At 30.4% G+C, this 25604-nt stretch overlaps 2 protein-coding genes across 2 annotated transcripts; one reads left to right on the forward strand and one right to left on the reverse strand.

Moving 5' to 3' along the window:
- Positions 1 to 15495: 15495 nt before the first annotated feature.
- LOC114916206 (uncharacterized) lies at positions 15496 to 19235 on the reverse strand. The gene is made up of 2 exons (XM_029272501.2): positions 18449 to 19235; positions 15496 to 18167 (listed from the first exon to the last, which is right to left on the reverse strand). Exons 1-2 carry the CDS (start codon positions 18703 to 18705, stop codon positions 18068 to 18070), a joined length of 357 nt encoding a protein of 118 aa, XP_029128334.1. The 5' UTR covers positions 18706 to 19235; the 3' UTR covers positions 15496 to 18067.
- A 3519-nt stretch (positions 19236 to 22754) lies between these two features.
- Positions 22755 to 23165, forward strand: LOC109803774 (putative mitochondrial protein AtMg00810). Its single transcript, XM_020365447.1, has one exon. The coding sequence runs from the start codon at positions 22755 to 22757 to the stop codon at positions 23163 to 23165; it is 411 nt and encodes a 136-aa protein (XP_020221036.1).
- The last annotated feature ends 2439 nt before the right edge of the window (positions 23166 to 25604 follow it).

Below are 25604 nucleotides of genomic sequence, written 5' to 3' on the forward strand. Positions count from 1 at the left end.
TTTCTTTCTCTCGCTTTTCTTTTCAATACATAATATCCTTTGATCCAGTTACTTAAAATTCTGAAAGATGGGGGCATGGTTGAAACATGTTTACGAGAATGTATCAGCAATGACACTTCAATGGAATTGATCAACCTACACATTTCTATATATATAGACTAGACCAATATTTTAATGGTTTGGAGTTAATTTCAACCATCTTTGAGAGAGTGAGCCATGAAATGGCAAATAGCAATCACAATGCTACGTATCACGAACGTCATTTCATAAATTTGACTGCGAAATTGGGTGCCTGTATCTCAATGATTCTACTAACGATAAAACATAAACTCTTCTAAATTCATATATACATAAAATAGTATTCATTCAACAGTAAAAAACTAGGATAGGTATCTGGTGTACTATTTAGTATTTATAACCAGTAAAATCAAAAGAATATAAGTACAAAAATTAACAGCGCTGTACTTCTAAAGTGCAAGATATATAAAACTAATAAAACATTTAAGTAATAAATTCTAAAGTATATTGCGTAGTCACATAATTATACGCAATTCTCTCTGGGACTTGGTATGGGTACAAGTATATGGTATGTGACTTTATAAAATATTGATACGTGAGAGGTATACATAGACATTAGTTCTTAAAGTAATAAATAAATAACTAAGAAAAGACCAATGTTTTTCTTTTAATTAGTAACAGAGGAGACGATATTGCTCAAGATTATCCGAGATTGTTCAAGATTGCTCAAAAATGAAGTTTATTTCTGAATTATACAGGTAGAACTAACCAATCTCGTAAATTTTGTAGTTATTATACTAATTATCACTCGAGACTGATAATTATGTTATCATTGGTATCAAAAGTTAATTAATTATCAAAGTTAAAGAACTTTATACATTATACTCTAAAATATTATGAAACCAAAAATTGATATTCGCAATGAAATCGGCATAAATATTGCGTGAGTGAAGAAGATAGGGCAATGCCACTTGTAAAAAGTACTACTACAAAAAATGTTATATACAAAAAGTATCATTATAAGTATAATATATGTAGAAATATCTATTTGACATATAATTACACATAATTTTAAGAGTTAATCACCTATACACTGTCAGTGTAAAGTTTTTTTTACACTAGCAACCAATCATATCTTTTAATAGTGACATGTCAGTTCTTATTTAATAAAATAATAATAAAATAAGTAACTTTAAAAGATGGAAAACTCTACGGTACCCATGGGTACCTGAACAGTCGAATATTTTTTTTAATTTATTGTAATTACTTGTTTTATTTTTATTTTAATTTATTATTTTTAATAATTTATCTTTATAAAATATTTTATATCTTTAAATTATTTTTATATTTTTTAAATTTTATCTTAATAGAGCATTTATTATAATTAAATAATTTAATATTAATATTTTATTAATACGTTTTAATTTTGTTTAGAGTTAATTTTTTTAATTTATAGTGTAAATTATTTTTTCAATTATATTATTTTTTTTTTCTTATTTTAATATTTTTATAATATTATATTTTTTGTTTTTAATTTTTTAATTCTATCACATATAAATAAAATTTGTTATGAAAATTAACCTTTTGATTATTTTTTTTGAATTAGTCTTTTTGATTGATTCATTTTCTACAAATTTTTGATATAAAATTTATGTTATTTTAAATTTATTTTTTAAAATTTATTTGTTCACATAATTTAAAGTACCAAAACCCTTCAATTATCATTGGTACCATAGCAATTCCCATTAAAAGATATGATTAGTCGTCAGTGTAAAAAAATTTATATTAGCAGTGCAGGGATGATTAACTCTAATTTTAATGTTGAATTTGAATGTAATTTAACAACATATTTTATGTCATTGTAGTTTATATCTACACTTTTTAACAATATACCAATATATATTGTATTTATTGTGTGTGGTTTGAATGTAATTTAACAACATATTTTATGTCATTGTAGTTTATATCTACACTTTTTAACAATATACCAATATATATTGTATTTATTGTATGTGGATAAAAGTAGTTTTTAATGACATGTATTATGTCACTATAAGATATATGTTTTTATATGATAATTTTATTATAATGTTTTGATCATGAGAGGACTTGAAGAAGAAGCTATGACTAACTCCGTGCCAACTTATGCCGTAAGATGTAGAGGGGGGAGGGGAGGCGTAAGTGTACCCAAACCAATGAAGGAGGAGGCATCTAGATTAAGTCCTAGTAGATCTTTACTCACTCACTTCCAGGGTATAATTCACAACTTTAGTGGAAGGAAAAAATTCAGATAGACAAATTGATGGCGATATACTTCAAAAGTATAAAGTATATCAAGCTGATAAAATATTTATGTGAATTATGAAATATATATATATATATAAGGAGAGATTTGTTTACTTCAGAAGTAACTTTATTTAAATTTACTCCGTTTAATAACTTATGCTCTACATCAAATCTCAATGAACCTACCGTTCTTAAAGCATGGATCAAATATTTAAATTTTTAAAAATTTGAAAATTATTTGATACTTCTTTTCATTAATTCAAATGAATGTATAACATATTTTTATAATTATTTATCAATTTGAATTAATGAAACGAAGTATCAAATGAATTTTAAATTTTTTAAATTTGCAAAATTAATCTATGCATTAAGAGTTTTAAATTTAATGGTTGGATCGTTGAGATTTAGTATAAAGTATGAGTTAATATTGAACGAAGTAAGTCTAAATAAATTTACTTCTAGAGTAAATAGCTCGTTTCCCCCTCCCCTCCCCCCCCCCCCTCTCTCTATATATAGATAGAGAGACAAAGAGGAGAATTCAAATAATATTGGTGTAATTTTTACTTAAATATTATATTACAAAATAGTATAAAACAAAAAAATTGATATTGATAAATAGCTATAAATGGACACCTTTATGAATTGAGGTTTCACTTCATCAACCAGTTCTTTTATTTTCTCTGCTTCATCCTCTCTTGACCCCTCCATTTCCTTTTCTCATCCAACATTTATAACTCGTTGTTTTCTTTTAATCTTTCAACGGCTCATCAATATACCCAAAAACAACTTTTGTTCCACTCCTTCAAATACAACTTAATGTTTATATCTTCTCTTTTAACACAAACGTCCTCCTTTTTATACACATACTTTTCTTTTTAGTAATGCATGTTTGAAGATTAAAAACAATTAATTTTAGTTACGAATCAATTTAAACATAAATTTAAAAAATTTATCATTAAAATTTTAGTAACGCGGGTATTAGTATAAAATTAATTGATAAACTTAGAAGTTGTGGCTAAATGTTATCAATAATACAACCTAGCACAGGAGAATCTGTTCTTCTAAGTTTATCAATTAATTTTGTTATCACACAAACACAAATTGAGGTGTATACGTGCTTCGAATTTAACACTTTATGTTCAAGTTTTGGACCAATACATAGAACGCTTAAATTATTTCTTTTTAATTGCATTACCAAATAAATGTATTATCGATGATATAAAGTTTGTCTCCATCAACACAAAAGTAAAGATCGAAGTAAGTGACCACACAATAAAGAAAATACTAATTTGAGAATGGAATAATTTTTAGCAAGCGATACGCGCAATTTACACATTATATCTTTCTCTTGACCAAAATATTGACAAATTGTTTAGTATGACATTAAATAGCTTTTAACTTTTTTAATTCCTGTTTAGCTTTTGGCAAAATTGTTTATTGGCTGACGCTATTCCATTACTAACTTCAACATCTGCTGATCAAAATTAAAAAACAAAAACTTTAGCATCTTAATCTTAATTGGAAAATCTCGAGAGTCAAAGGTGTCCCAGCTAACCTTATCCTTTTTCAACCCTTTTATAGACTAGAAATTAAATTATTCCTTATAGCACCATATTAATTAAAATATCACTGCTGAGAGCATAAATCAGCCGGCACAACTGATATGTTCAAACTTAATTAATAGTTTTGAATTTAAATAATTATAAAAGCGTTTTATCGCGGTTGCACTGATTTTGAACAGATTTATTGTCTTGAGATCATGTATGTCATCTTTGTAAGATATCATGGATAATCCATGCGTAGCTTTTGAAGCTAGCGAAATCATATCCATACCATTTGCAAATGAAATGATAGAAAAATAAATAATAAAATGAACAAGTAGCATATGTGCATTCTGACCTGCACAGGCTTGATAGGCATAGGGGTGGGTAGATTGACCCAGGTCCGCGGACCGATCCGTAAACCTGCGGATTTCACGGATAATAGACCTATTTTTTTCAAATCTGTATGACTATGTTTAATTTTTGAGCCTAGCCCGTGAAGTTCGCGGGCTTGGCGGATTTAATCTGCGGGCTTGCGAGCTAGTCTGCGAACTTCACTAATTAATATTTTTAAATATTATGATTTTAATATTAAGTTGTGTATTTAATTTTTTAAATTATTATGACATTAAAATTATGTTTAGTTGGTATGTATTTATCATTTGAATTATTTTTATGACATTTTGATGCTTTATTATTGAAAGTTTGGTACTATTATTTAAGTATTTGTAATTATTTTTATTTTAATATTTTAATATTTAGTATTTTAAACCATTTTAACTATTGATAAATTTTAGTATGATAAAATCTAGCTTATAAATAAAAAAAATATTTTTTTCTTCTAATTTTATGTATCTTTATTATTTAAAAATTTATTTTTGTGAACCATTATTTAGGCCTGCGGACTGGTCCGTTATCCGCGAATTTTGGCAGACCTGATACAGACTTAAAAAATAATTCCATTTATTTTACAGACCGGACTTATCTAGCCTGTATAAAACGCTGGTTTTACGGACCGAACCTTAAACGGGCCGGACCAGCCTGTATAGGCATATGACCCCTATCACGTGACCTATGACATGGTCATAACCAAAAAGTATGGCCATTTGACGGCACAAATCCTCATTGCCCCCCTTTTATTGAAAGATTCTATTCCCACAAAAGGGGAATATTTAACATTGAGGCCAATTGATTGAAACTTAAAAGGAGGGTTGAGACCCCAGCAATCTTGTGTGTGCTAAAGTGGCCAACCCAATAAGCTTTTGGAAGAAATCTGGATACTTCTCTCAAATGGGATGCTTTTATCAAACAGATAGAATGTGGGGTTGCCCTTACGCAGGAATAACTATCAATTTTCTCCAAAAGACAATGAATAGTAAGTCAAAATGAATATTATGATTGCATGAGAGCATCAACTTTTTGCCACCCAAGGCTTGCCTCTAGCTTATAAAATGGAACCAACGACATATTAAGCTTGGCAACATATAACCTGAATTGGCTATGGATCCAAATTCATATGCCAAGGTTTGGAGAAATTCCAAAGATTTTGGTCTAAGAGTCTTTCATGTAGAGGTTGAAAGTTGAATGAAGCCAAGGATGACTTGCCGGCATTAATTTGCTACGAAGTTAGCAAGTTAGCTAATCTTTATTTGTTGGGTTTTCCCGGCGGGTCATCCTGTGGCTATGTTTGATTTTCTTCCTCTCATGTGAGACTCTAATGATCTCGTATATGAAGAAGTTCTTAGACAACAAAAATGGTTAGAATTTCCAACTTGGAAAGTTCAGCAAATTCATATTTCTTTAACATTCTCAACTTGGTTAGAATTTCATTATAATACCATGGTTAATTAGAGGTCGAACATGGAAAGATGGTTAGAATTCCACGTTTCAGTAGTTTTTAAAATTTTCAGTATTTTGCAGTCAAAACAATATGTTTTTCAGTATTTTTTAATATTTGCTTTATGAAAAGGCAAAGGTAAATTCCATGTTCTAAACCCAAGTACAGTCTTGGAGTATATTTTAATATTTTCGAACTTTTCTTCTTAATTAAAGAGAGGAGAAGGTCCTCCAATTAACTTTTAAAAGTTCTATTTCTTGGCTCCAATCATTATCTGATTAAGAACTACATATAGCATATATAGTTTTTAATATTTAGAGACTACTTACATATTTTTATTTTTTATTTTAAAGACTAATTAGAAGAGAAAACAATACTTTAATGACTAATTAAATTTTGTATTATTTTTAGTGAAAACATTCATCGTTTGTTCCTTTAACTAATTTCACGGACTGCTCATTTTGGTTCATAAATTTACACAAGTTAATCTGTTAAACTAAGTTGGTTTGTTAATTTGCATATGAACTTATACTCCAAAAACTTTATTAATTTGCATATGAATGATGACTTTTAGAGACACCTTATATTTTTTTGACAAGAATGGTTGATGTGGTGCTTATAGAAATAATTTTTGTAGTATTAAATTTATGTTTGACCTGTAAAAATTATATCTTGTAAACACAAATTAATTTTTAATTGTTAGTTTTGAATTGTATAGAAAGTATTTATGAATTAAACAACAAAACTCATCATTCATTTCATTTTATATGTCTTTCTATTACACCATATCACGTTTATGATTTTTTTTTTTTTTTTAAATTTTATCTCTCTTTATCTAGTTGTTAAATAATTTTGAGTGTCCAAAGATCGATTTGCTTTGCATAGTTAAATATATATTCCATTTTGATCCGTGGAATATAACCTGCAGCTCGTACCCTAAATGTGAAACACAGCAAAAAAAAAAAAAAGTAAATAATTAAGGTGGAAAAAAGATTATAAAAAAACATATGGTACATAAAAGAGCGAGATTCTGAGCATCAATATTGCATAACACGGGACGAGAAAATATATAAGGTGTTTGGAAAATCTTTTGCTTTTTATTATCTTCTTTTTTTTTTTTTCAAAAAAGAATTATCTATCAAATAATTTTTTTTTTCGGTTCTAATTGAATTTTATAAAGAATTCACATACGTTCAATTTGAATGGCAACTCATGCTAACTATTTTTTTTTTCCAAGGATCGGAAGCTGTCTCGTACCTACCTCTGTATGAAAGACTCTTAGATCTTTGGCATATTTATAATATTGTGGTTGTTATTGTTCGATAAGACTCCAAACTCTCCATGTTGAGCAATTCCAATAATGCTTAGCGTGTTGAGCATTGGTAGAACACTAGAACCCAACAGCAATTCAAATCACTCTTCCAAAAAGTACTTGACAATGAAGTATCATTGATCCTGTTGTTGCATCCTCACTGCCTCTAGCTAGTACGTTGAGCAAGGAGAGAACCAATTAAAGCCAAAGCCAATAGAAGCCCAATACATGGATTCACAAGTGAAATACATAGAGAGAGTGAGTGAAAGGGGACCCACTTGTTCAAAAAGTAAATTTACTTAAACTTCATCTATTTAATAATTCATGTTCTACATTAAATTTCAACGACTCACTAGTGAAAAATCAGTATTTTACGTCACCTCTTTGTTGTCGGACATACCAAAAACCGACGTAAAAAAGATGTAGTGGTATTTTTGTAAATTTTGTGAACTTTTTTACGTCGGACATAAAGGAGTCCGACGTAAAATGTAAAATCTACGTCGGACATAAGATACATGTGAGTCATGAGAATTGGACCTCTTTATGTGCGACGTAAAAAAGTCTATTAATCTTCCCGCACGTCAATATTTGAAAGCAAGAGACATGTGAAACGGTGTGAGTATTTAAAAACAAGAGACATGTGAAACGGTGTGAGAGAAACAAGAAGCTCAACCGCTTAGGTAGGACTTATTTTCTACCACTCTTCACTTTCCTTCTTCGGTTTCAGTTTCATCAAAAGTAACACACCAACACCAAAATTTCTTGCTTTTTTACTTTGATATATTTAGTTTTATGTTTATTTAGTTTCTTTCAATTTTGTGCTATGCTTTCAGCTATGATTATTCAGGATATGGAGCATCTACAGGTAAGGTATGTAACTCGTCTGATTCTTAAGTTTGTAAGTTTGTTTTGCGTAGAGAATTTTGATTTTTCATCTGGAATGGCCTGTTCTGCTTGAAGAACAGACCGTTCTGCTTGCACTGGTTATGTTTTTTTTTTATTTACAATTTTTTTACATCGGATCTTGGCAATGTCTAACATAAATTTACGTCGAATTTTACAACCGACGTAAATTTAGGTCTCTCGCTTTAACGTCGAACTTTTTTCTGACGTAAAAAGCTTAAAATAACAGACGTAAATTACCTCTTTTGTACTAGTGATTTTACCGTTAAATTAAAATTTTTTAATATATTGATCAAGTTTATAAATTTTTTAAAAAGTTAAAAATTATTTCATAATTAATTATATAAATTCAAATCAAAGTATAAAATATTTTTATAGTTATTTATTAATTTAAATTAATGAAATAAATTTTCAAATATTCTAATAGAATAATGAAATCCAATAATATGTACTTGAAAGTTGAAATACTATCAACTCACACTCCTTGCCAATAATTAATTACTATCAACAACATAATTTTGGAAGAAAATGCATTTGGTGGTAGATTCAATGTTATGTGTGCGGGACAAATTCCCTTCACCAAACATGAGAAATCTCATGACTGCAAAGGTTCCATAAATTATCATGCATAGAATAAAACATGCAATCACTTATCACTGCCTTGGTAAATTCTCTTTGTCAGCCATATATTTATGAATATTTGGAAAATTTGAATGCCCTACAAATTGTTTCCATCTCAAAGAGCGGCGTTGTTAGACCACAATTGCTTCATTATCAACCTTCATCGAAAAGCCATATATTGAGATCTGCAGAATAGAGTGTTATTGGATAATAAATATTAACCACATGATTTGCAAAGGCTGTGTATCACTGGTGCAAAAATACCCGTAGAATTCGAACAGGCTATTAAATTAGTTATTTGGAACTAATTTAATAGCCAGTGACATCTTTATTATAATAAAAGGAAGGAAGTCTGTGATTCTTTTTTCCCGCTCAAAATAAAGGTATTTATGTAAATTTATCTTATTATAATTATTGTGAATTATATTTTTTATTTTAATAAATTCTGAAATAAAAACTCTTCTTCTTTCTCTTTATTTTATACAAAAGAAAAACCCTTCCTCTTCCTCTCTGCTTTATATGTTTCCCAACAAATTGCTTGCATTTTGTCTTCCACTCAGAGAAGTAATTATGGATATATATTTCCTATGTATTGGTTGCAGCTTTTCAATGTCAATTAATCACAACTATCCTCTAATTTTTAAAGTATTTTTCTTTTCAAAACTTCATTCTGATTGCCCAGTTCTATCATACTCCCTATTTCTAAAAATACTCTCTCCATATATACATTGTCCACTTTCTGATTTGGGTACTTTTTGTACTTTTAATCTGAGGATTCACATTTTTTCTATCAATTATAGGAAAACCATTTTAAGGTAAGCTTGTATGAAGTTTTAATTTTAAAGGTTGGTTGTTTCAATGTTGATGTATAGTGAACATATTATTAAAAGTTTTATCCTTTTTGACTTTCATCTTCTTTTTAAAGGACATGGCTCAGAGATTTACGTTACAAAAGGACATTGTAGCAAGAAGAATTGATTGGAAGATAAGAGTTCATATAATAAGATTGTGGAGGGTGCCAGAGTTTAAAAATCCATTGCAAACAAATTTTCTTTGAGATGATTTTGGTGGATGAAGAGTTTTTTTTGTAATAAATTATAACAGTTATAAATTTCTTTGTTGGATAGTGTAGTTTTTATTTTTTGCTTCTGTTTGAAATTTTCATCTTCACAAAAAAAAATATGATTAGTGAAGATATTATTAAAAGTTTTATCCTTTTAACTTTCATCTTCATTTTAAAGGACATGGCTCAGAGGTTTACATTACTAAAGGACATTGCAGCGGGAAGAGTTGACTAGAAGATAAGAGTTCTTATAATAAGATTGTGGAGACTACTAGAGTTTAAGAATCCATTGCAAACAAATTCCTTGGAGATGATTTTGGTGGATGAAGAGGTTTTTTTTTACATAAATTATAACAGTTATAAATTTCATTTTGGATAGTGTAGTTTTTATTTTTGCTTCTGTTTGAAATTTTCATCTTCACCAAAATAAATATGATTAGTGAAGGTATTATTAAAAGTTTTATCCTTTTTACTTTCATCTTCTTTTTAATGGACATGGCTTAGAGGTTTACATTACTAAACATTGCAGTGGGGAGAATTGACTGGAAGATAAGAGTTCGTATAATAAGATTATGAAGGCTGCTAGAGTTTAAGAATCCATTGCAAACAAATTTCTTAGAGATGATTTTGGTGGATGAAGAGGTTTTCTTTTTTCATAAATTATAACAGTTATAAATTTCATTGTTAGATAGTGTAGTTTTTGTTTTTGCTTCTGTTTAACATTTTCATCATCACCAAAAAAGAATGATTAGTAAAGATATTGTTTTCAGAATCAATTACAATGAGTCAATGATCTTAGTAAAGACATCGGTAAATTTTTCTGCACGCATGTTATTTTTTAGAGGCTAATGTATTTTTTTCCTTTATTCTTTTAATTATTTTTACCTATTATAATTCAAATAATAACCTTCTTTTAAAACAAATGAAATTAGTGTGATTCAAATCTTTCAATTTTTTCTTTTTAACCAAATCCTATATCTCAATATCTTTTTTAAAAAATAACTTACCATCACTTTTGTATGTACAAATCATTTTGTTTAAGTTAATTACCATCAATTTTTTCTTTTGATAATATTTTTTTAACATGAAAGAAAAGTATTTATACATAACTTCTTATGTATTGATTGCAACTTTTTAATGTCAATTGATAATTTTTATTAGTAGAGAAATATGACAGAGGATAGACACTTTATATTTTAAAAGAGGTATGTGTTATGTTATTTATTTAAAGTATTTTATTAAAATACATTGTTATAATATTATTATTCTTTCTTTATTTTTTTATTTCTTCTTTTTTGAATATTCTTCTCTCAATGTTATTTTTTTTTCTCTCTTTGAACACAAATGATTCAATTGATGGATTTATCTACTGCATCGTATATACCGTGAGTGATTATTGGTTTCTAAAATTTAATCACCATCCAAGCTGAACATGTTGTGCCTCATACATGTACTGAATTTTTTTTTGAAATTTTTTTGTGGTATATATATTTCTTCCTCTATGACTATTCTTCTCTCAATATGACTTTTTTTTTTCTCTTTCAATGTTAAAGATCTCATTGCCTCATTTATTTACTGCCAAACATATACCGTGCAGGTAATTTTTAAATTATCTAACCTTTTATTTGCTTAACAAACTATAGTTTTCTAAATGTTTATGGTTTTGATTCATATTGAAAAGACAAAGGGTTGTTGTATAACTCTTTATGGTTGTTTGGAAGGTTTTAATTGTTAATTTAAAAGGAAAAAAGGAAACTTAATAGGTGGACATTTGGCTTCTATTAGTACACTACATACCTTTTCGGTAGTATTGTTCTTTTAGATTTGGTTCCCAAGCGAGAGTCATTTAAGAAAATAAATAAATAATTTTATTTATTGACAAGTTGAAGTTCTTAAATTTTCTTTTAATGCTAAACATTATAAATTACTTATAATAGATATTTAACATTTTCTTTAGTTTCTTTAGATTTTGAGTATTTAGAGACAAACAGTGTTATGGATGATAATGTTGGAAAAAAATAAAATAACTCAAAATCATTCGATGAAGATGTTCAATATTGTGATCGCAGTAAATGTGTCAGAGTGTGTCATTCAAATGTCACCAATGACGAGTGATAATATGTCCTAATGTTACATATTAACAATAAGAAATATTTTTCTGTCAAAGTATTTAATTATATAAAGCACTTTAAAATGTAATTAATATACGAGTGATAATATGTCCTAATGTCTTCAGGAGTCATTACATAATTACTGTATAAGGTAAAAATTTAATTTTGTTTTCTTTCTATTTGAATTACTACATCTTTATAGCATTTTAATATTACATCACTTATAAGTTAATTATAAGTTTTTTTTTTCTTCAGGTTAATGCATTAGCTCATATTGTAGATGTTGATGCTTTTGAAATTGAGACACAATGCAATTTAGTTTTCCTAATACTTCATACTATCATGTTTTCAATCGTTTATCATTGTCATTTTATTTGTATATTTAGATATTTTTTCATGTTACATTTAAGTTCAATTAATTTTCACAATTTTATATATTAATTATTAAAATAAATTATTAACTATAATAATTTATTTTCTGTGCAACGCACGGGCTCAAGTCTAGTTTTTGCAAATACAACGAACTATTTCACATAAGGTATAGAATACTTGATACAAAATCAATTAACAACATAATCAGTTTTGTTGGTGCTCTAACACATCGAGTATTTTATACCCTATTTTGTATAGCCTTTTCCGCTACTTCGGGACTTACAGGACGGATGCAACCCAGCAATTAAAGCAACCTCCAAGAGCTGAGTGTAGTTTTACACTTCTAAGAAAAGGATGCAGTTCAATAAGCTGGAGAGTGAATGTCTTGCACTTCTAGTTCAATTACTCTTTTTATTTTTTTTTCTTTTTACTTTTTCCAGCACTACAACAAAATGAATTTTTGGTGACATTTAATATGATTTTTAATGACAATAAAACTTACTACAAAATCTTTTACCAACATTTCTACACTAGTCATTATATGTAGTGCTGTTGCTAAAATATTTACCTGTAATTATTTTGCACGCTAAAACATTTACAGACAATTATTCTACATGCTAGTAAAGACATAACATTTAATATTTTTTTTTTATTTTCACTAAAATTTTAAGAAATAATTCATAATACTTTTTAATTATCTTACCTGTAGTCGATGTAGGACTTGTAAGGTGAGGGTTGTCCTCCACTTATATATTTTTTAATTTATTTATTTTTTAATTATCTTATCTCCTAATTAATTATTTTATCTATAGTCGATGTGAGACTTAGATTTTTCCCAATACACCCCTCAAGTTTAACACTATTGAGCTTGGTAATGATAACTAATCTGATACCAACTTAGAATAGTAAATTATAGGTCTAACTCAACTCTACAAAATAAACTTGTAAGGTGAGAGCAGTTATCATCCACTTATATACTCTTTAATTATTTTATCTCTAGTCGATATGAGACTTAAATTTTTCCCAATAAATAATTTTCACTAATAATAAATTCTGTTGTAATGTAAATACATTTTTAGTGACTATTATATATTAGTCATATATTAATATTTTTATTAGATAATAAAACAAAGACAATTAATTTGTTGTAGTGTAGGTTCCAGCATATATAAGCGAGCTTTTTAAATCATAATATTTTGGTTGTTCATTATTCAATAACACATTTTTGCAAATTTTAATACGGTATTGTTGTGATGTTCAAGGAAGAATTAGGTTTTTGGCAACGATACTATGGCTTTATTGGTGATGATCTCAAACATCCATAATGATACTTTGATGCTTATGTCAATACTTTTCTTTTTAAGTGTTTGTATTAATAAGAGTATGAATACTTTAGTAAAGGAGAATCCTTTATATAGAGAGATTTTGACGAGGAAGTCAGTTATATTTGTTACGCCACATGGATATCATTTGTTCATGCGTGGGATGTCACATATATCATTTTTTTTTATGTAACACTCTAGTCTAGTTTTATCTAGAGTTTGTCTTAGGTAAATTTGGACTAGTTGTAGCTTAGTAAAGGAAGGTTGATCAATATAAGTTTGACGGCCTCTCAAATAATATTAGTACGTATTTGTCTTGCTTTGCTTTAGCTATTTGCATTTTTTGATTCGTCTTATTCAGTTTGATTCACTACTTCATGTTCTTCTACTAGATTCATCGTTGTGTTATTTTCTCAATGAAGATCTTTGAGATTTGATTATGGAGTTCAAATTTTGGTGGAACATCTCAATTCCAAAGTAGGATGGACCAATTGCAAAACCATTCCATGCTCTATGACCTTTATCCTATATAAAATCTAGAAGCGATTCTTGTTACACCTCTATTGATTGGAGCGAATTACCTTTTGAGGAAGGCATGAAGCGAACACTAGTATCGAAAAAAAATCAAGTTAGTTGACAGAGGAATTCCAATTTTGAATCAAGATGATCCATTACATGATGCATGGAAAATTTGCTATGTTATGTTAATCTCCTAGACCACTCAATTGTGCATGTTAGCAAGCATGATCATGCTTCGTAAAATGGTCGTACAGTTGGCTGTGCTTCTTTTGAAGTACAACTATGAATATTAGGTTATTATACAACATTTTGATGGTTTAACAATCTCTCCACACTTAATTTTTTCTTGCCCTCAAGCAAAATAGAGATAAATTATCATTAATCAAGGTAAAATACTTTTTTTTCAAAAATTAAGAATGTGTTGTGTTCAATTTCAAATTTATATGAATCTACAGTTAATCAACATAGTCTAAGGACTTGTCAAATATGATAACCATTAGTAGATAAAGATTTGTTGAGTCAATCTATGAAGCATTGGGTTAGAGAGTTGATTCAATTTTATTTATTTATTTTTCTTAGGTTCTTTGCTAAGAAGGTACTTAGGTGCTAATCATGTGTAGATCATCCACTCAAATGGTTTGCACTTGTGATCACACAAAGTTTCAAAAGAGTGTTATTTAGACGCTTTGGTTATTAAGCATTTCCCTAGCTGCCCTTTTTTAAGGATACTAAAAATTACTTTAATAACCTATGACCTCAAAAGGTTGGGAAGTCAAATTTTTTTTATTTTAAATTTTTATATTTTTTATACTCCTAAATACTTCTGCATCTCTTTTCTTAACATGCAATTTTATTTATTTATTTATTTTAATCTTGAAATCACACTGCAAAAGAAGTCTTTTGAGCAGGTTCGTATAAAATGAAAGAGATCAGGATATGATAACAACAAAAAATAAAATATACAACTAAAATAAAAAATAATAACAATAAAAAAAAATTCAAATCAACCAAAATCCTTTTCAGTTGATATTTGCTTGGAACTTTTGTTGCCTGTGAAATACGCTTAAAGCGGAAGTGTACCTTATAGTAACAATAGACAAAGTCTACATATCAAACATAAAGGAGTTGATTCAAACAATTATCAACTTAATTATAGTGTTTGAAAGTTTGAACAGACAAAGTTTAATTTGAGGTAACATGAATTAAATTAAAGCAAAAAATATAAGGATTGAGATTCAAAAATTAAAATTCTTAGGATTGTGACTTACTATTTTCGCTCGCCTAGATCAATTTTATGAATTGTAAAATATTTTCACCATTTTATTTCTAAAATTGGTGACAACTTTATATATAGTTATAAGAAGTCAACAATCTTTATTTTAAGAAAGTTTCAAATTGATCATAAGAACTTTATTCTAAAAACAATGTGTAAACACACAAAAATAATTTAATAAATAAATTCAATTAAAAATTAAGAAAACAAGTTGAGCAGACGCCTAAACCTTCATCGATAGAGATTTTTGATGATTATGATGCTTACTAAGAGAATGACACCATGGAGAGGTGTGTTAATGTTTATGACATTTTATGACTTTTTGTAATATTTCTTGGGTTTAATTTGCACTTTTATTTTTTTTCTCCACTTTTGTCTGTTACAAGGTGGCCAATGAAAAGTGACAAGGTTATTGAGGAATGAAGATTTTGGTTGTTGCGGGAAGTGGAAGTGAGAAGAGAAAAGAGAAATAGAAAGAAGATTAAAAAAAAAAGTGATAGTAAAGTTATTCGTTCCGAAAGTGAAATTAAAAGCCTTTTTTTTCTTGTCTTTTTTGTAGTTTTGGAATTAGTTAGTTGTAATTATTTATATTTTTATTTATTTTTTATCAGTAAAAAAGAATATATTAACAGATACTTGGGGTACCAAAACTCAAATACAAGTGATCAAAATAGTTATCTTACTACTTAACACCTGGTTAATTATAATCTGAATATGTTAAAATACAAATTATAAACTAACCAAAGTTCACTACTAGAATTTTTTCTATTACCTAAGGATTTTCCTAGGAATTTTTTATTAAAATTTGTAGGAAATAAGTTTTCTGCGAATTTTTCTACAAATTTATTTTCACAGCTAATACCTTCGTGGATAATTGTTTCTTGCCAATTTTAAAATTCGTAAAAAAAAATTCTTATGATTTTTGCTATAAAAAAAATATATAGAAAACTTTCTTGCAAAAAAAAATGGCAGCAAACTTTCTTGTGGAAAAAGAATTCTTAGAAAATTTGCAAAAAATATTCTACAAATTTTAAAATCCACAAAATTTTTGCAAGAAATTTTCCACGAAATTTAAAAATTGCAAGTAAATTTCTTGCAAAATTAAAATTTCCCAAGTAAATTTTCTGCAAAATTAAAATTTTGTAGGTAAATTTTCTGCAAAATTTCAAATTCACAAGTAAATTTCCTAGGAAAAATCGCAGGTAATTTTTTATAATTTTTTTTTAATATTATGATGCCCTGCAAGTTCACAATTCTTATAACTTTCACGTATGATACTGTAAAGGAGAAGTCAGCCTATGTAACAATGAACGTTCCAGATTCTGATTTTCACAATTTTGACTTGGATAGAACTGAAAATTCCTTTGCAGAGGACCAGGTCTAGGCTGCTTACGATGATGATGATGGAATGCCCCGCTATTATGCTAGAATTCACAAGGTGGTTTCAACAAAGCCATTTAGAATGCAGATCAGTTGGCTTAACTCTCGAAGCAACAGTGAATTGGGCCCAATAGATTGGGTAGGTTCCGGGTTTTACAAAACCTGTGGGGATTTCAGGACTGGCAGGCATGAAATAAGTGAATCATTAAATTCCTTTTCACATAATTAAAGCAAAAAGAAAACGCACAAAGCAACAATAAAAATATAAAGCAGGAATTACTAAGCTGGAAAATTAGCCACATGTCCAAGGCCCTGACAGTTTCAGTATATATGTAGATATCGGCCAGTGGTTTAATTAATTAAAAAAAAATAAAATCAACAACAATACCTTAATTTTCTTGTAGAGGTTTGGAATGTTTTCATCATCGAAAGGAAGAGTGCCACAAAGAAGAGCATACAAAATTACACCACAGCTCCAGACATCCACTTCAGGTCCAGCATACAATTTTCCAGAGATAACCTGTGAAAAATGACAAAGTGTAACCAAGAAAAACAAATCACCAGAGACTAGAGACTGAATATATGTATATCCTTAACAATAATAAATAGCAATGATCATCATGTATTCCATTACAAACCAAAGAATTTCAAACCTCAGGAGCTTCATAAAGTCGTATAATGTGAGGATGCATGAACAATCTTAAAATTTTGATTTCTCTTCTCACTGCAACATGTTTTGGAAATAGAAAAGGGGAAAAGAAATTATAAGCATATTTAATTAATAAGACTAAGCAGTAGGAAACATAGATTTTGTAAACTCAAGCATACAGAAAACAGCAATATTTGTCCTCAAACTCGACACCATTAGAATATAATGATAACAGGGTTAGAAAAAACATAAAGTACTTGAAGCTATAATTATAAATCAATATTCACAAAACAAAACAAAAATGCCAGATATATAGAAAAATCTAAAATCCAATGAAGTTTGAAATCTATTGATAAAAAATTATACAAAACATTTTTGTTTTTTAATTTTTGCCCAAAACTTTAAGTAAAAATGTAAAGCAAAAACACAAGAAAATTCAAGATTGGAAGACAATAAGCCAATTACAAGTGCAAATACATGGGGGGTGATAAATTGTTTTATCACTATCTGATATCTGACATTCAGTTAATTAACCACCATAGATCTACATTTTTTTATACTTTTGAGAACTAGTGTATATGTAAAAAAGACTGTGAGATTTCCTAAGCAGGAGAGTCAATAATCAAGCTACATATCAATCTATCCAAAGAGAAGTATCCAACTAGTAAAAGAGAAACACTCACCAAACAGGAATACGCATATAGCTTCAACTTAAAGGATAACAATTAAAACCCCTAATTCTAATTCCCCCCAATATATGTGTAGTATTATATATCTAATTGCTTTCGGGTTTTTTTGCCTATTCAAGCAAGGTATAATTTATTCCAATTGTTGGTATGAGCAATGCTAAACCACATAAATCAGAATGCTCCCCTTTCCCTATGATGAGGAGGTGTTGTTGCTCTCTGCATACCTCGGGAAAGCCATCTTATAATCGGTGTCAAAGCTCCAGTTTGGTATCTGTCACACATCTCAATTAGTAAATACTACAACTTTCATTCACAACCTATACAGTACTGACTACTGAGTTCAGCAATATTAACGTTATTGCACATTTGAATGTCCTTGATACTGACACACATGCACGCAAAGTCCAACTAAAAAAACCCTGGCTATATAAAGAAAAGAGAAGATGCGGGTGGGGGATTTATATCAGAAGAATTTCCTGGTTAAGTCCTAAAACCTGCAGCACCAGCAAGCAGAAAACATATTTAAAAAAAAAAAAAAGAGTAAATACTTACAAATATACAAGAGCAGCAAAGAACACGAGAACAACAAGCCTCTCCCTTGATCCATCTTGGTTAAACAAAAAGATCACAGCGGCCAGCTTCAACATAAGAAACAAATCAATTTGAAATGCAATTTGAAATCTTCTGACAACAACCTGTCTTTGAGGTGCAGGCTGCGGCTGTTGAGCTTGTTGTTGCTGTCCTGTTTGCCCCTGATTTTCACTGGCAGCAGCAGCTTCAGAACTTGGCCTACTGCTAATGGTGACCATTCAGTAACAAAAACCATTAATTAACATATTTGCTTACGAAAACAAATAAAGCTAAAATATAATTTTCACTTATAAAACAATTGCTATCTATGTTTATAATTTAAACAAGCACTAAATGAAACTGGTGGGCATAAATATCAAAACCAAATTTATCATTTTCACTACTGTCAGGTCCTTTTTTGTTTGAGTTAGTTCAAGGCCTTCCTGCGGTCACTTCAAGATTTTCTTTTACTGTTTTCGTAGTTCAAAATCCATATTTTGTTCTCTTTTAGAATCTTCTAACTAAAAGTCTTGTAAAAATAGATATCTTCAAAACAAATCCAGTGTTACTCAAAACCAAAAATAGATAGCTCTTTTTTTACAAGACTAACCAAAGTAACCAAAGTCTCGTCTCTGAATATGTTAAAATACAAATTATAAACTAACCAAAGTTCCTCATCTCTTAGCACTAAACATTAACTAATTCACAGTACTAATTTCGTGCCTCATACAATATGTCTAACTCATCCCCCTCCCCCACTTTACAATGCAATCCATGTGGTACATTTTTCTGTCTCTAAATGATCAATGAAAGCTTTAGTCCGAACTTCTTATGATCAAAAAAACTTAATGGCTGTTGGGATTCTTAACTCCAATAGCATGTGGTTGAAGGAGTCAAATCAGTTAAATAAAGACATGTTCCCATGCTATTTTTTAGGAGAATTTTATGCGTTGCTTAGTTAATTAGCTTAGTAGATATTTCTCAAATCTGTTTCATTTCTGTTTTTAATTTGCAGTATAAATATTTACTGTTTATGCTCAATAAAAATATCAGTTTCCCTTTCATCCTTTTGTCTCTTGTAATTTAAATCCTACAAATTGGTATCAAGAGCATTAAGGTATCTTACGGGATCTGTGATATAACCCACAAACACTTACAACCACCAAATAGCCACTACACATAAAATGGAATCTGAAACCTCCTTTGCTACCATTTCTGTGCCTGTATTTGATGGACGAAACTATGAAAATATGGGCAGTCAAAATGGAAGCATATCTTGATGCTAACAATGTATGGGAAGCAGTAGAAGAAGACTATGAAGTGCCTCCCTTGCCAAATAATCCTACTGTTGCCCAAATGAAAAGTCACAAAGAAAGGAAGCTTCGAAAGTCCAAAGCCAAATCAATTTTGCTCACAGCTATATCTCCAGTCATTTTCAACAGAATAATGACGATGAAAACGGCACACCAAATCTGGAATTTTTTGAAGAAAGAGTATGAAGGCAGTGAGAGAATCAAAGGAATGCAAGCTTTGAATCTGGTTCGAGAACTTGAGATGCAGAGGATGAAAGATTCGGAGACAATCAAAGATTATGCGGACAAGCTTCTCGGCATTGTAAACAAAATACGTCTTCTGGGCACTGAGATTCCTGATTCTCGAATTGTTCAAAAAATACTTGTAACAATTCCAGAAAATTATGAAGCCACATTGATTGTCTTGGAGAACTCAAAAGATCTTTCTACTATTACCTTGACAGAACTTTTGACCGCACTTCAACCTCTGGAACAAATAAGACTCATGAGACAAGAAGGTAATACTGAAGGGGCTTTGGTAGCTAAATTGCTAGACAAAAAAAAGAAGGGCATGTCAGGAAGTTTCAACCACAAAAGTGATAGCAAATCCTCTCATGTTTTTCCATTATGTCCTTTTTGTAAGAAAAATAATCATCCACAGACGAAGTGTTGGTGGAGGCCAGATGTGAAATGCCATAAATGTGGACAATTAGGGCATGTGGAGAAAATCTGCAAGTCATCAAAAAAATAAGAGAATGTACAAACTGCTGTTGAAAAGGGTGAAGAAGATGAACTTTTTGTTGTTTCTTGCTTTGCTACTACAAGATCAACAGAAAGTTGGCTAATTGATAGTGGCTGCACGAACCACATGACTTATGATAAAGAATTATTCAAAGATCTTGATGCAACCTACAACACAAAAGTCCGAATTGGAAACGGAGCAAAAATAGTGGTGAAGGGCTAAGGAACCATCGCGATCAAAGGTTGCACAGATCTGAAATTAATTCCTGATGTTCTATACGTTCTTGAAATTGACCAAAACTTATTGAGTGTTGGCCAACTTCTAGAGAAAGGCTATAAAGTTCTATTTGAAGATAAAACCTACATGATTAAAGATTCAGATAATAAAGAATTATTCAGAGTTCAAATGAAAGGCAAAAGCTTTGCCTTGAATTTGATTGATGAAGAGCAACTTGTTGTGCATAAGGTTGAAGACAACACGCTGGTTTGGCATAAAAGGATGGGTCATTTTCATCATGGTGCTTTGCTCTATTTGAGGAAGAATGATCTTGTACAAGGGCTGCCTGAATTGGAAGAGAAATCACCCGTATGCGCTGCTTGTCAATATGGAAAACAAACTAGGTTGTCTTTTCCAAAAGGAAAATCTTGGAGAGCAACAAACAAGCTGCAGTTAGTACATACAGATGTTGGAGGACCTCATAAAACCCCATCTCTGAATGGTAGTAAGTACTATATTGCTTTTATTGATGATTTTTCAAACATGTGTTGGATTTATTTCATGAAAAACAAAACTGAGGTTGCTAGCATATTTTACAAGTTTAAAGCGTGGGTTGAAAATCAAAGTGGAAGAAAAATGCAGATATTAAGATCAGATAATGGTACAAAATATACGTCTGATAAGTTTAGCAAGTTTTGTGAAGATGCAGGGATAAAACATCAATTGACAACACCTTATACCCGACAACAAAATGGGGTTGTGGAGCGCAAAAACAGAACAGTTTCTGAAATGGCGAGATGTTTACTTCATGACAAAGATCTTCCGAAAAAATCCTGGGCAGAGGCTGCGAGCACTTTCATTTTTTTGCTGAACAGATTACCAACAAAAGCTCTTTCAAAATCAACCCCATTTGAAGCTTGGTATGATTTCAAACCAAAATTCATAAATTTGAAAGTCTTTGGTTGCTTGTGTTTCTCTTATATTCCACAGATTAAGAGGGACAAACTTGATAAAAAGGCAGAAGCAGGAATCTTTGTAGGCTATAACTCAACATCAAAAGCCTATAAAATATTCTTGCCACAAAGTAATAAAATTATTGTTAGTAGAGATGTGCAATTCTTTGAGGAAGAAAAATGGAGCAAGGAAAGTGAGAAGAAACTGCTTCAAGTTCAGGAGGGAAGCGAAGAGGATGTGGATGACCAGCCAATTAGAGGAACTAGATCTCTCTCTGATATTTATCAAAGATGTAATGTTGCTGTAATGGAGCCTGTAGACTACAATGAAGCTGCAACTGATTCGAAGTGGGTAAGTGTAATGAAGGAGGAGCTTGATATGATTGAAAAGCATCAAACATGGGAGCTCACGGAGAAACCAAAAGATAAAAATATCATTGGAGTGAAATGGGTTTATAGAACCAAGTTTAATGCTGATGGTTCTGTAAACAAACATAAGGTGAGGCTTGTCGTGAAGGGATATGCGCAAATGTTCGGGGTAGACTTCTCATAAAATTTTTCTCCGGTTGCCAGGTTGGATACCATAAGATTGTTGCTAGCTCTTGCTGCACAAAAAGGTTGGATTATACATCACATGGATGTTAAATCAGCCTTTTTGAATGGGTACTCGGAAGAAGAAATTTTTGTAGAGCAGCCTGAAGGATTTCTAGTTCATGGACAGGAGGAGAAAGTCTATCGGCTGAAAAAGGCCTTGTATGGCTTAAAGTAGGCCCCAAGATCTTGGTATAGTAGAATTGATGCACATTTGATAAGCTTAGGCTTCGAAAAAAGTCTAAATGAGTTTACCTTGCATGTCAAGAAGACAGATGCTGGAATAATCATTGTTTCCTTGTATGTTGATGACTTACTTATGACAGGAAGTTCAAAGGAGCTGATTGAAGAGTTTAAAGGAGGAATGAAAGAAGCTTTTGAAATGACTGATATTGGAAAAAAAAAATTTCCTTAGCATGCAGGTGCAACAAGATAGAGGTGAAGTCTTTATAAGTCAAGAAAAATATGCAAAGGAAATTCTTAAAAAGTTCAAAATGGAGGAATGCAAGCCAAGTGCAACGCCAATGAATCAAAAAGAGAAATTCAGCATTGAAGATGGAGCTGAAAAGGTTGATGAAAATTTGTACAGAAGCTTAATAGGATGTCTGATGAATTTGACTGCAACCAGGCCAGACATTACCTATGCAGTAAGCTTGCTGTCAAGATATATACACTATGCTAGTAAGATTCATTTTAAGGCAGCCAAAAGAATCTTGAGATATATCAATGGTACTATTTTTTATGGAGTGAAGTTTCAGCCTGTAAAAGATTTCAGTCTTTATGGATATTCAGATAGTGATTGGGCTGGGAGTAATGATGACATGAAAAGAACTTCAGGCTACTGTTTCACATTTGGTTATGGAATTTTTTCATGGCGTACAAAGAAGCAAGAAGTCATAGCATAATCTACCGCTGAAGCCGAATACTTAGCAGCTATTGCAGCTGCAAATCAAGCAATTTGGATAAGAAAACTTATGGCTGATCTATACATGGAGCAAAAGGAAAGTACATAGGTTCTTGTTGATAATCAAGCTGCAATTTCAATTTCAAAGAACCCTATGTTTCATGGGAAAAAAAACATTTTAAGATAAAGTTGGATTTCCTAAGGGAGGTGCAAAAGCAAGGTGACGTGCAGCTGTTGTATTGCAAAAATGAAAATTAACTTGCTGATTTTTTAATAAAATCACTTCCTCAAGCAAGATTTGAGTATCTTCGACAAAAACTTGTTGTATGCTACCTTTGAGTCAAGGAGGAGATTGTTGGGATTATGTGACTCCAACAACATGTGGTTTGAAGGAGTCAAATCAGTTAAATAATTACATGTTCCCATGCTATTTCTTAGGAGAATTTTATGCATTGTTTAGTTAATTAGCTTAGCAGATATTTCTCAAATCTGTTTCATTTCTATTTTTAATTTGCAGTATAAATATTTACTCTTTATGCTCAATAAAAATATCAGTTTTCCTTTCATCCTTTTGTCTCTTGTACTTTAAATCCTACAATGGAACTTTGGCTTTTCCTTGTAACCTCTAAGCCCAACCTTATATTCAATTCTTTGCATCTAAGCTCCATCCAATTATCACTTTAAAGCCACAATTATAGAATCATGACATTCTTTGTGCACCTGTCATCAATATAATTACACATCTCTTTCATGCCACCTCACCTCATAGGACCAATAACATGAACCACACCTTGTGTTGTGTGCTACTTTATAGGAAAGCATGCATCCAACTTATTGGTGTTGACATGCACACCAAGCAAACTTTGCATTTCAAACAAATGGTCTCAGCAATGAAACCATATTAGAGATAGAGAAACGCTAAGATTAGTTGTTCATTGGATAAAAAAGTATTGAAAATTTTCCACCCTTGATTTTTAGCCATCACTAAGTAGTGGTGAGTATTTGCTGCAATAATATTTTCCTATCAAAAGTTGTACCTTTAAACACACAGTTCTTCCTTTGGCTCCAAATGCACCAAGTAACTGCACTCCATAACACATGCCAATTTTCCAACTCTGATATAAAAGCAAAAACAAATGGAATTTGGTTGAAGTGGTTAATCAAGTTTTTAGGTAGAGCAACTGAGGTATCAAACCAACAGAAACAAGTCTTCCACAGGAAGTTTACCTCTATGCATGAAAATAGAATGTGAGGTCTTGATTTTGGCACTAAGTGACAAAAGGGACACAAATGTTGGTTTGAAATAATTAGCTTTACTTTTCTGTGTACTAGATTATCAATTATTGGCAAAGCGTTATCATGTGCCCTCTAAATAAATGTGGTTGCCTTTGGACGAAATTTTAATCTCCATAACTCTGAGAATTCAATCCTGTCTTGGCTCCCGATCCTCAATTTATTTGAAACTGTGTAAGATGAACTAACTAAGAATTTTTTTGCCTGCCCTTCCAGCCAATCCAATAATCTATTTTATTTCTTTGTAGTTTTGCAGAATTTATTAGACTATGCATATTGGCCCATTGGTTTTTTTTTTCCATTTAAATCAATTTCTTCACCAAGTAAGGTTCCAAGCTCGCATTAGTACAAAAATCAGTTTTAAAATCAGTTAAAACATAGTCGATTTTAAAAGTAACACGGTGACAATTTTGTAAATAATGACACAAGTTTTAAAATCGCGGCTACGTTTTGATCGATTTTAAAAGGTCTGTTCGCTACTTTTAAAATCGATCATTTAAGAACTAATTTTGTATATGTAGTATATAAAATCGGTTCTTAAATAGCCGATTTTAAAAATGTTACTTTTAAAATCAGCTATTTAAGAACTGATTTTGTATACTACATACAAAATCGGTTCTTCAATAACCGATTTTAAAAATGTCACTATACAGCTTCTCATTTTCATCTTTCCCCCGATTCCTATCAAAGTCTATACGTGTTCCAACCCTTCTTTGATCTTTCCCTCCATTCCTTTCTCTCGTGCTGTTATCTAAAGTCTGAAGCGTCTCATTTTCTTTGCAACACTACTATAGCAAGGTAACATTCTCGTTCTCTTCTCATCTCTGTAATTTTGTTGTTGGTTTGGGCAAATGTCGAAACTGGAACGACCCGTTCTGCAACCAACTTAGAAATCCAAAATATTGAGAACAAGACAGAAGAAATCCAAGCTTACATCCAAAATTGAATGTCTGACTCAAATAAAAAAGTTTACTTAGCTCCTTTCTTTTCTAAGTAAGTCTATTTGTATATAATTGATTATAAATTTTTAAAAAGTGTATTGGCTATTACTGATAGTTTCTCAATGGAGCGCTCATTGGCAACTTCTGATTATTTTTCCTATATATGGACAATATATTTGTATGCATTTGTTCGATGTACAAACCTC

The sequence above is a fragment of the Cajanus cajan genome, chromosome 1 (genome assembly GCF_000230855.2).
Source record: "Cajanus cajan strain Asha chromosome 1, NIPB_CcT2T_4, whole genome shotgun sequence".
In the NCBI taxonomy this organism is placed as follows: domain Eukaryota; kingdom Viridiplantae; phylum Streptophyta; class Magnoliopsida; order Fabales; family Fabaceae; genus Cajanus; species Cajanus cajan.

Excerpts from the sequence above, each read along its gene's own strand:
- LOC114916206 (XM_029272501.2), bottom strand. The coding sequence starts at position 18,705 with ATGGTCACCATTAGCAGTAGGCCAAGTTCTGAAGCTGCTGCTGCCAGT. Across the intron at positions 18,168-18,448 it reads TTTGCTGCTCTTGTATATTT|ATACCAAACTGGAGCTTTGA; the intron begins GTAAGTATTTAC and ends GATGTGTGACAG.
- LOC109803774 (XM_020365447.1), top strand. The coding sequence starts at position 22,755 with ATGGAGGAATGCAAGCCAAGTGCAACGCCAATGAATCAAAAAGAGAAA.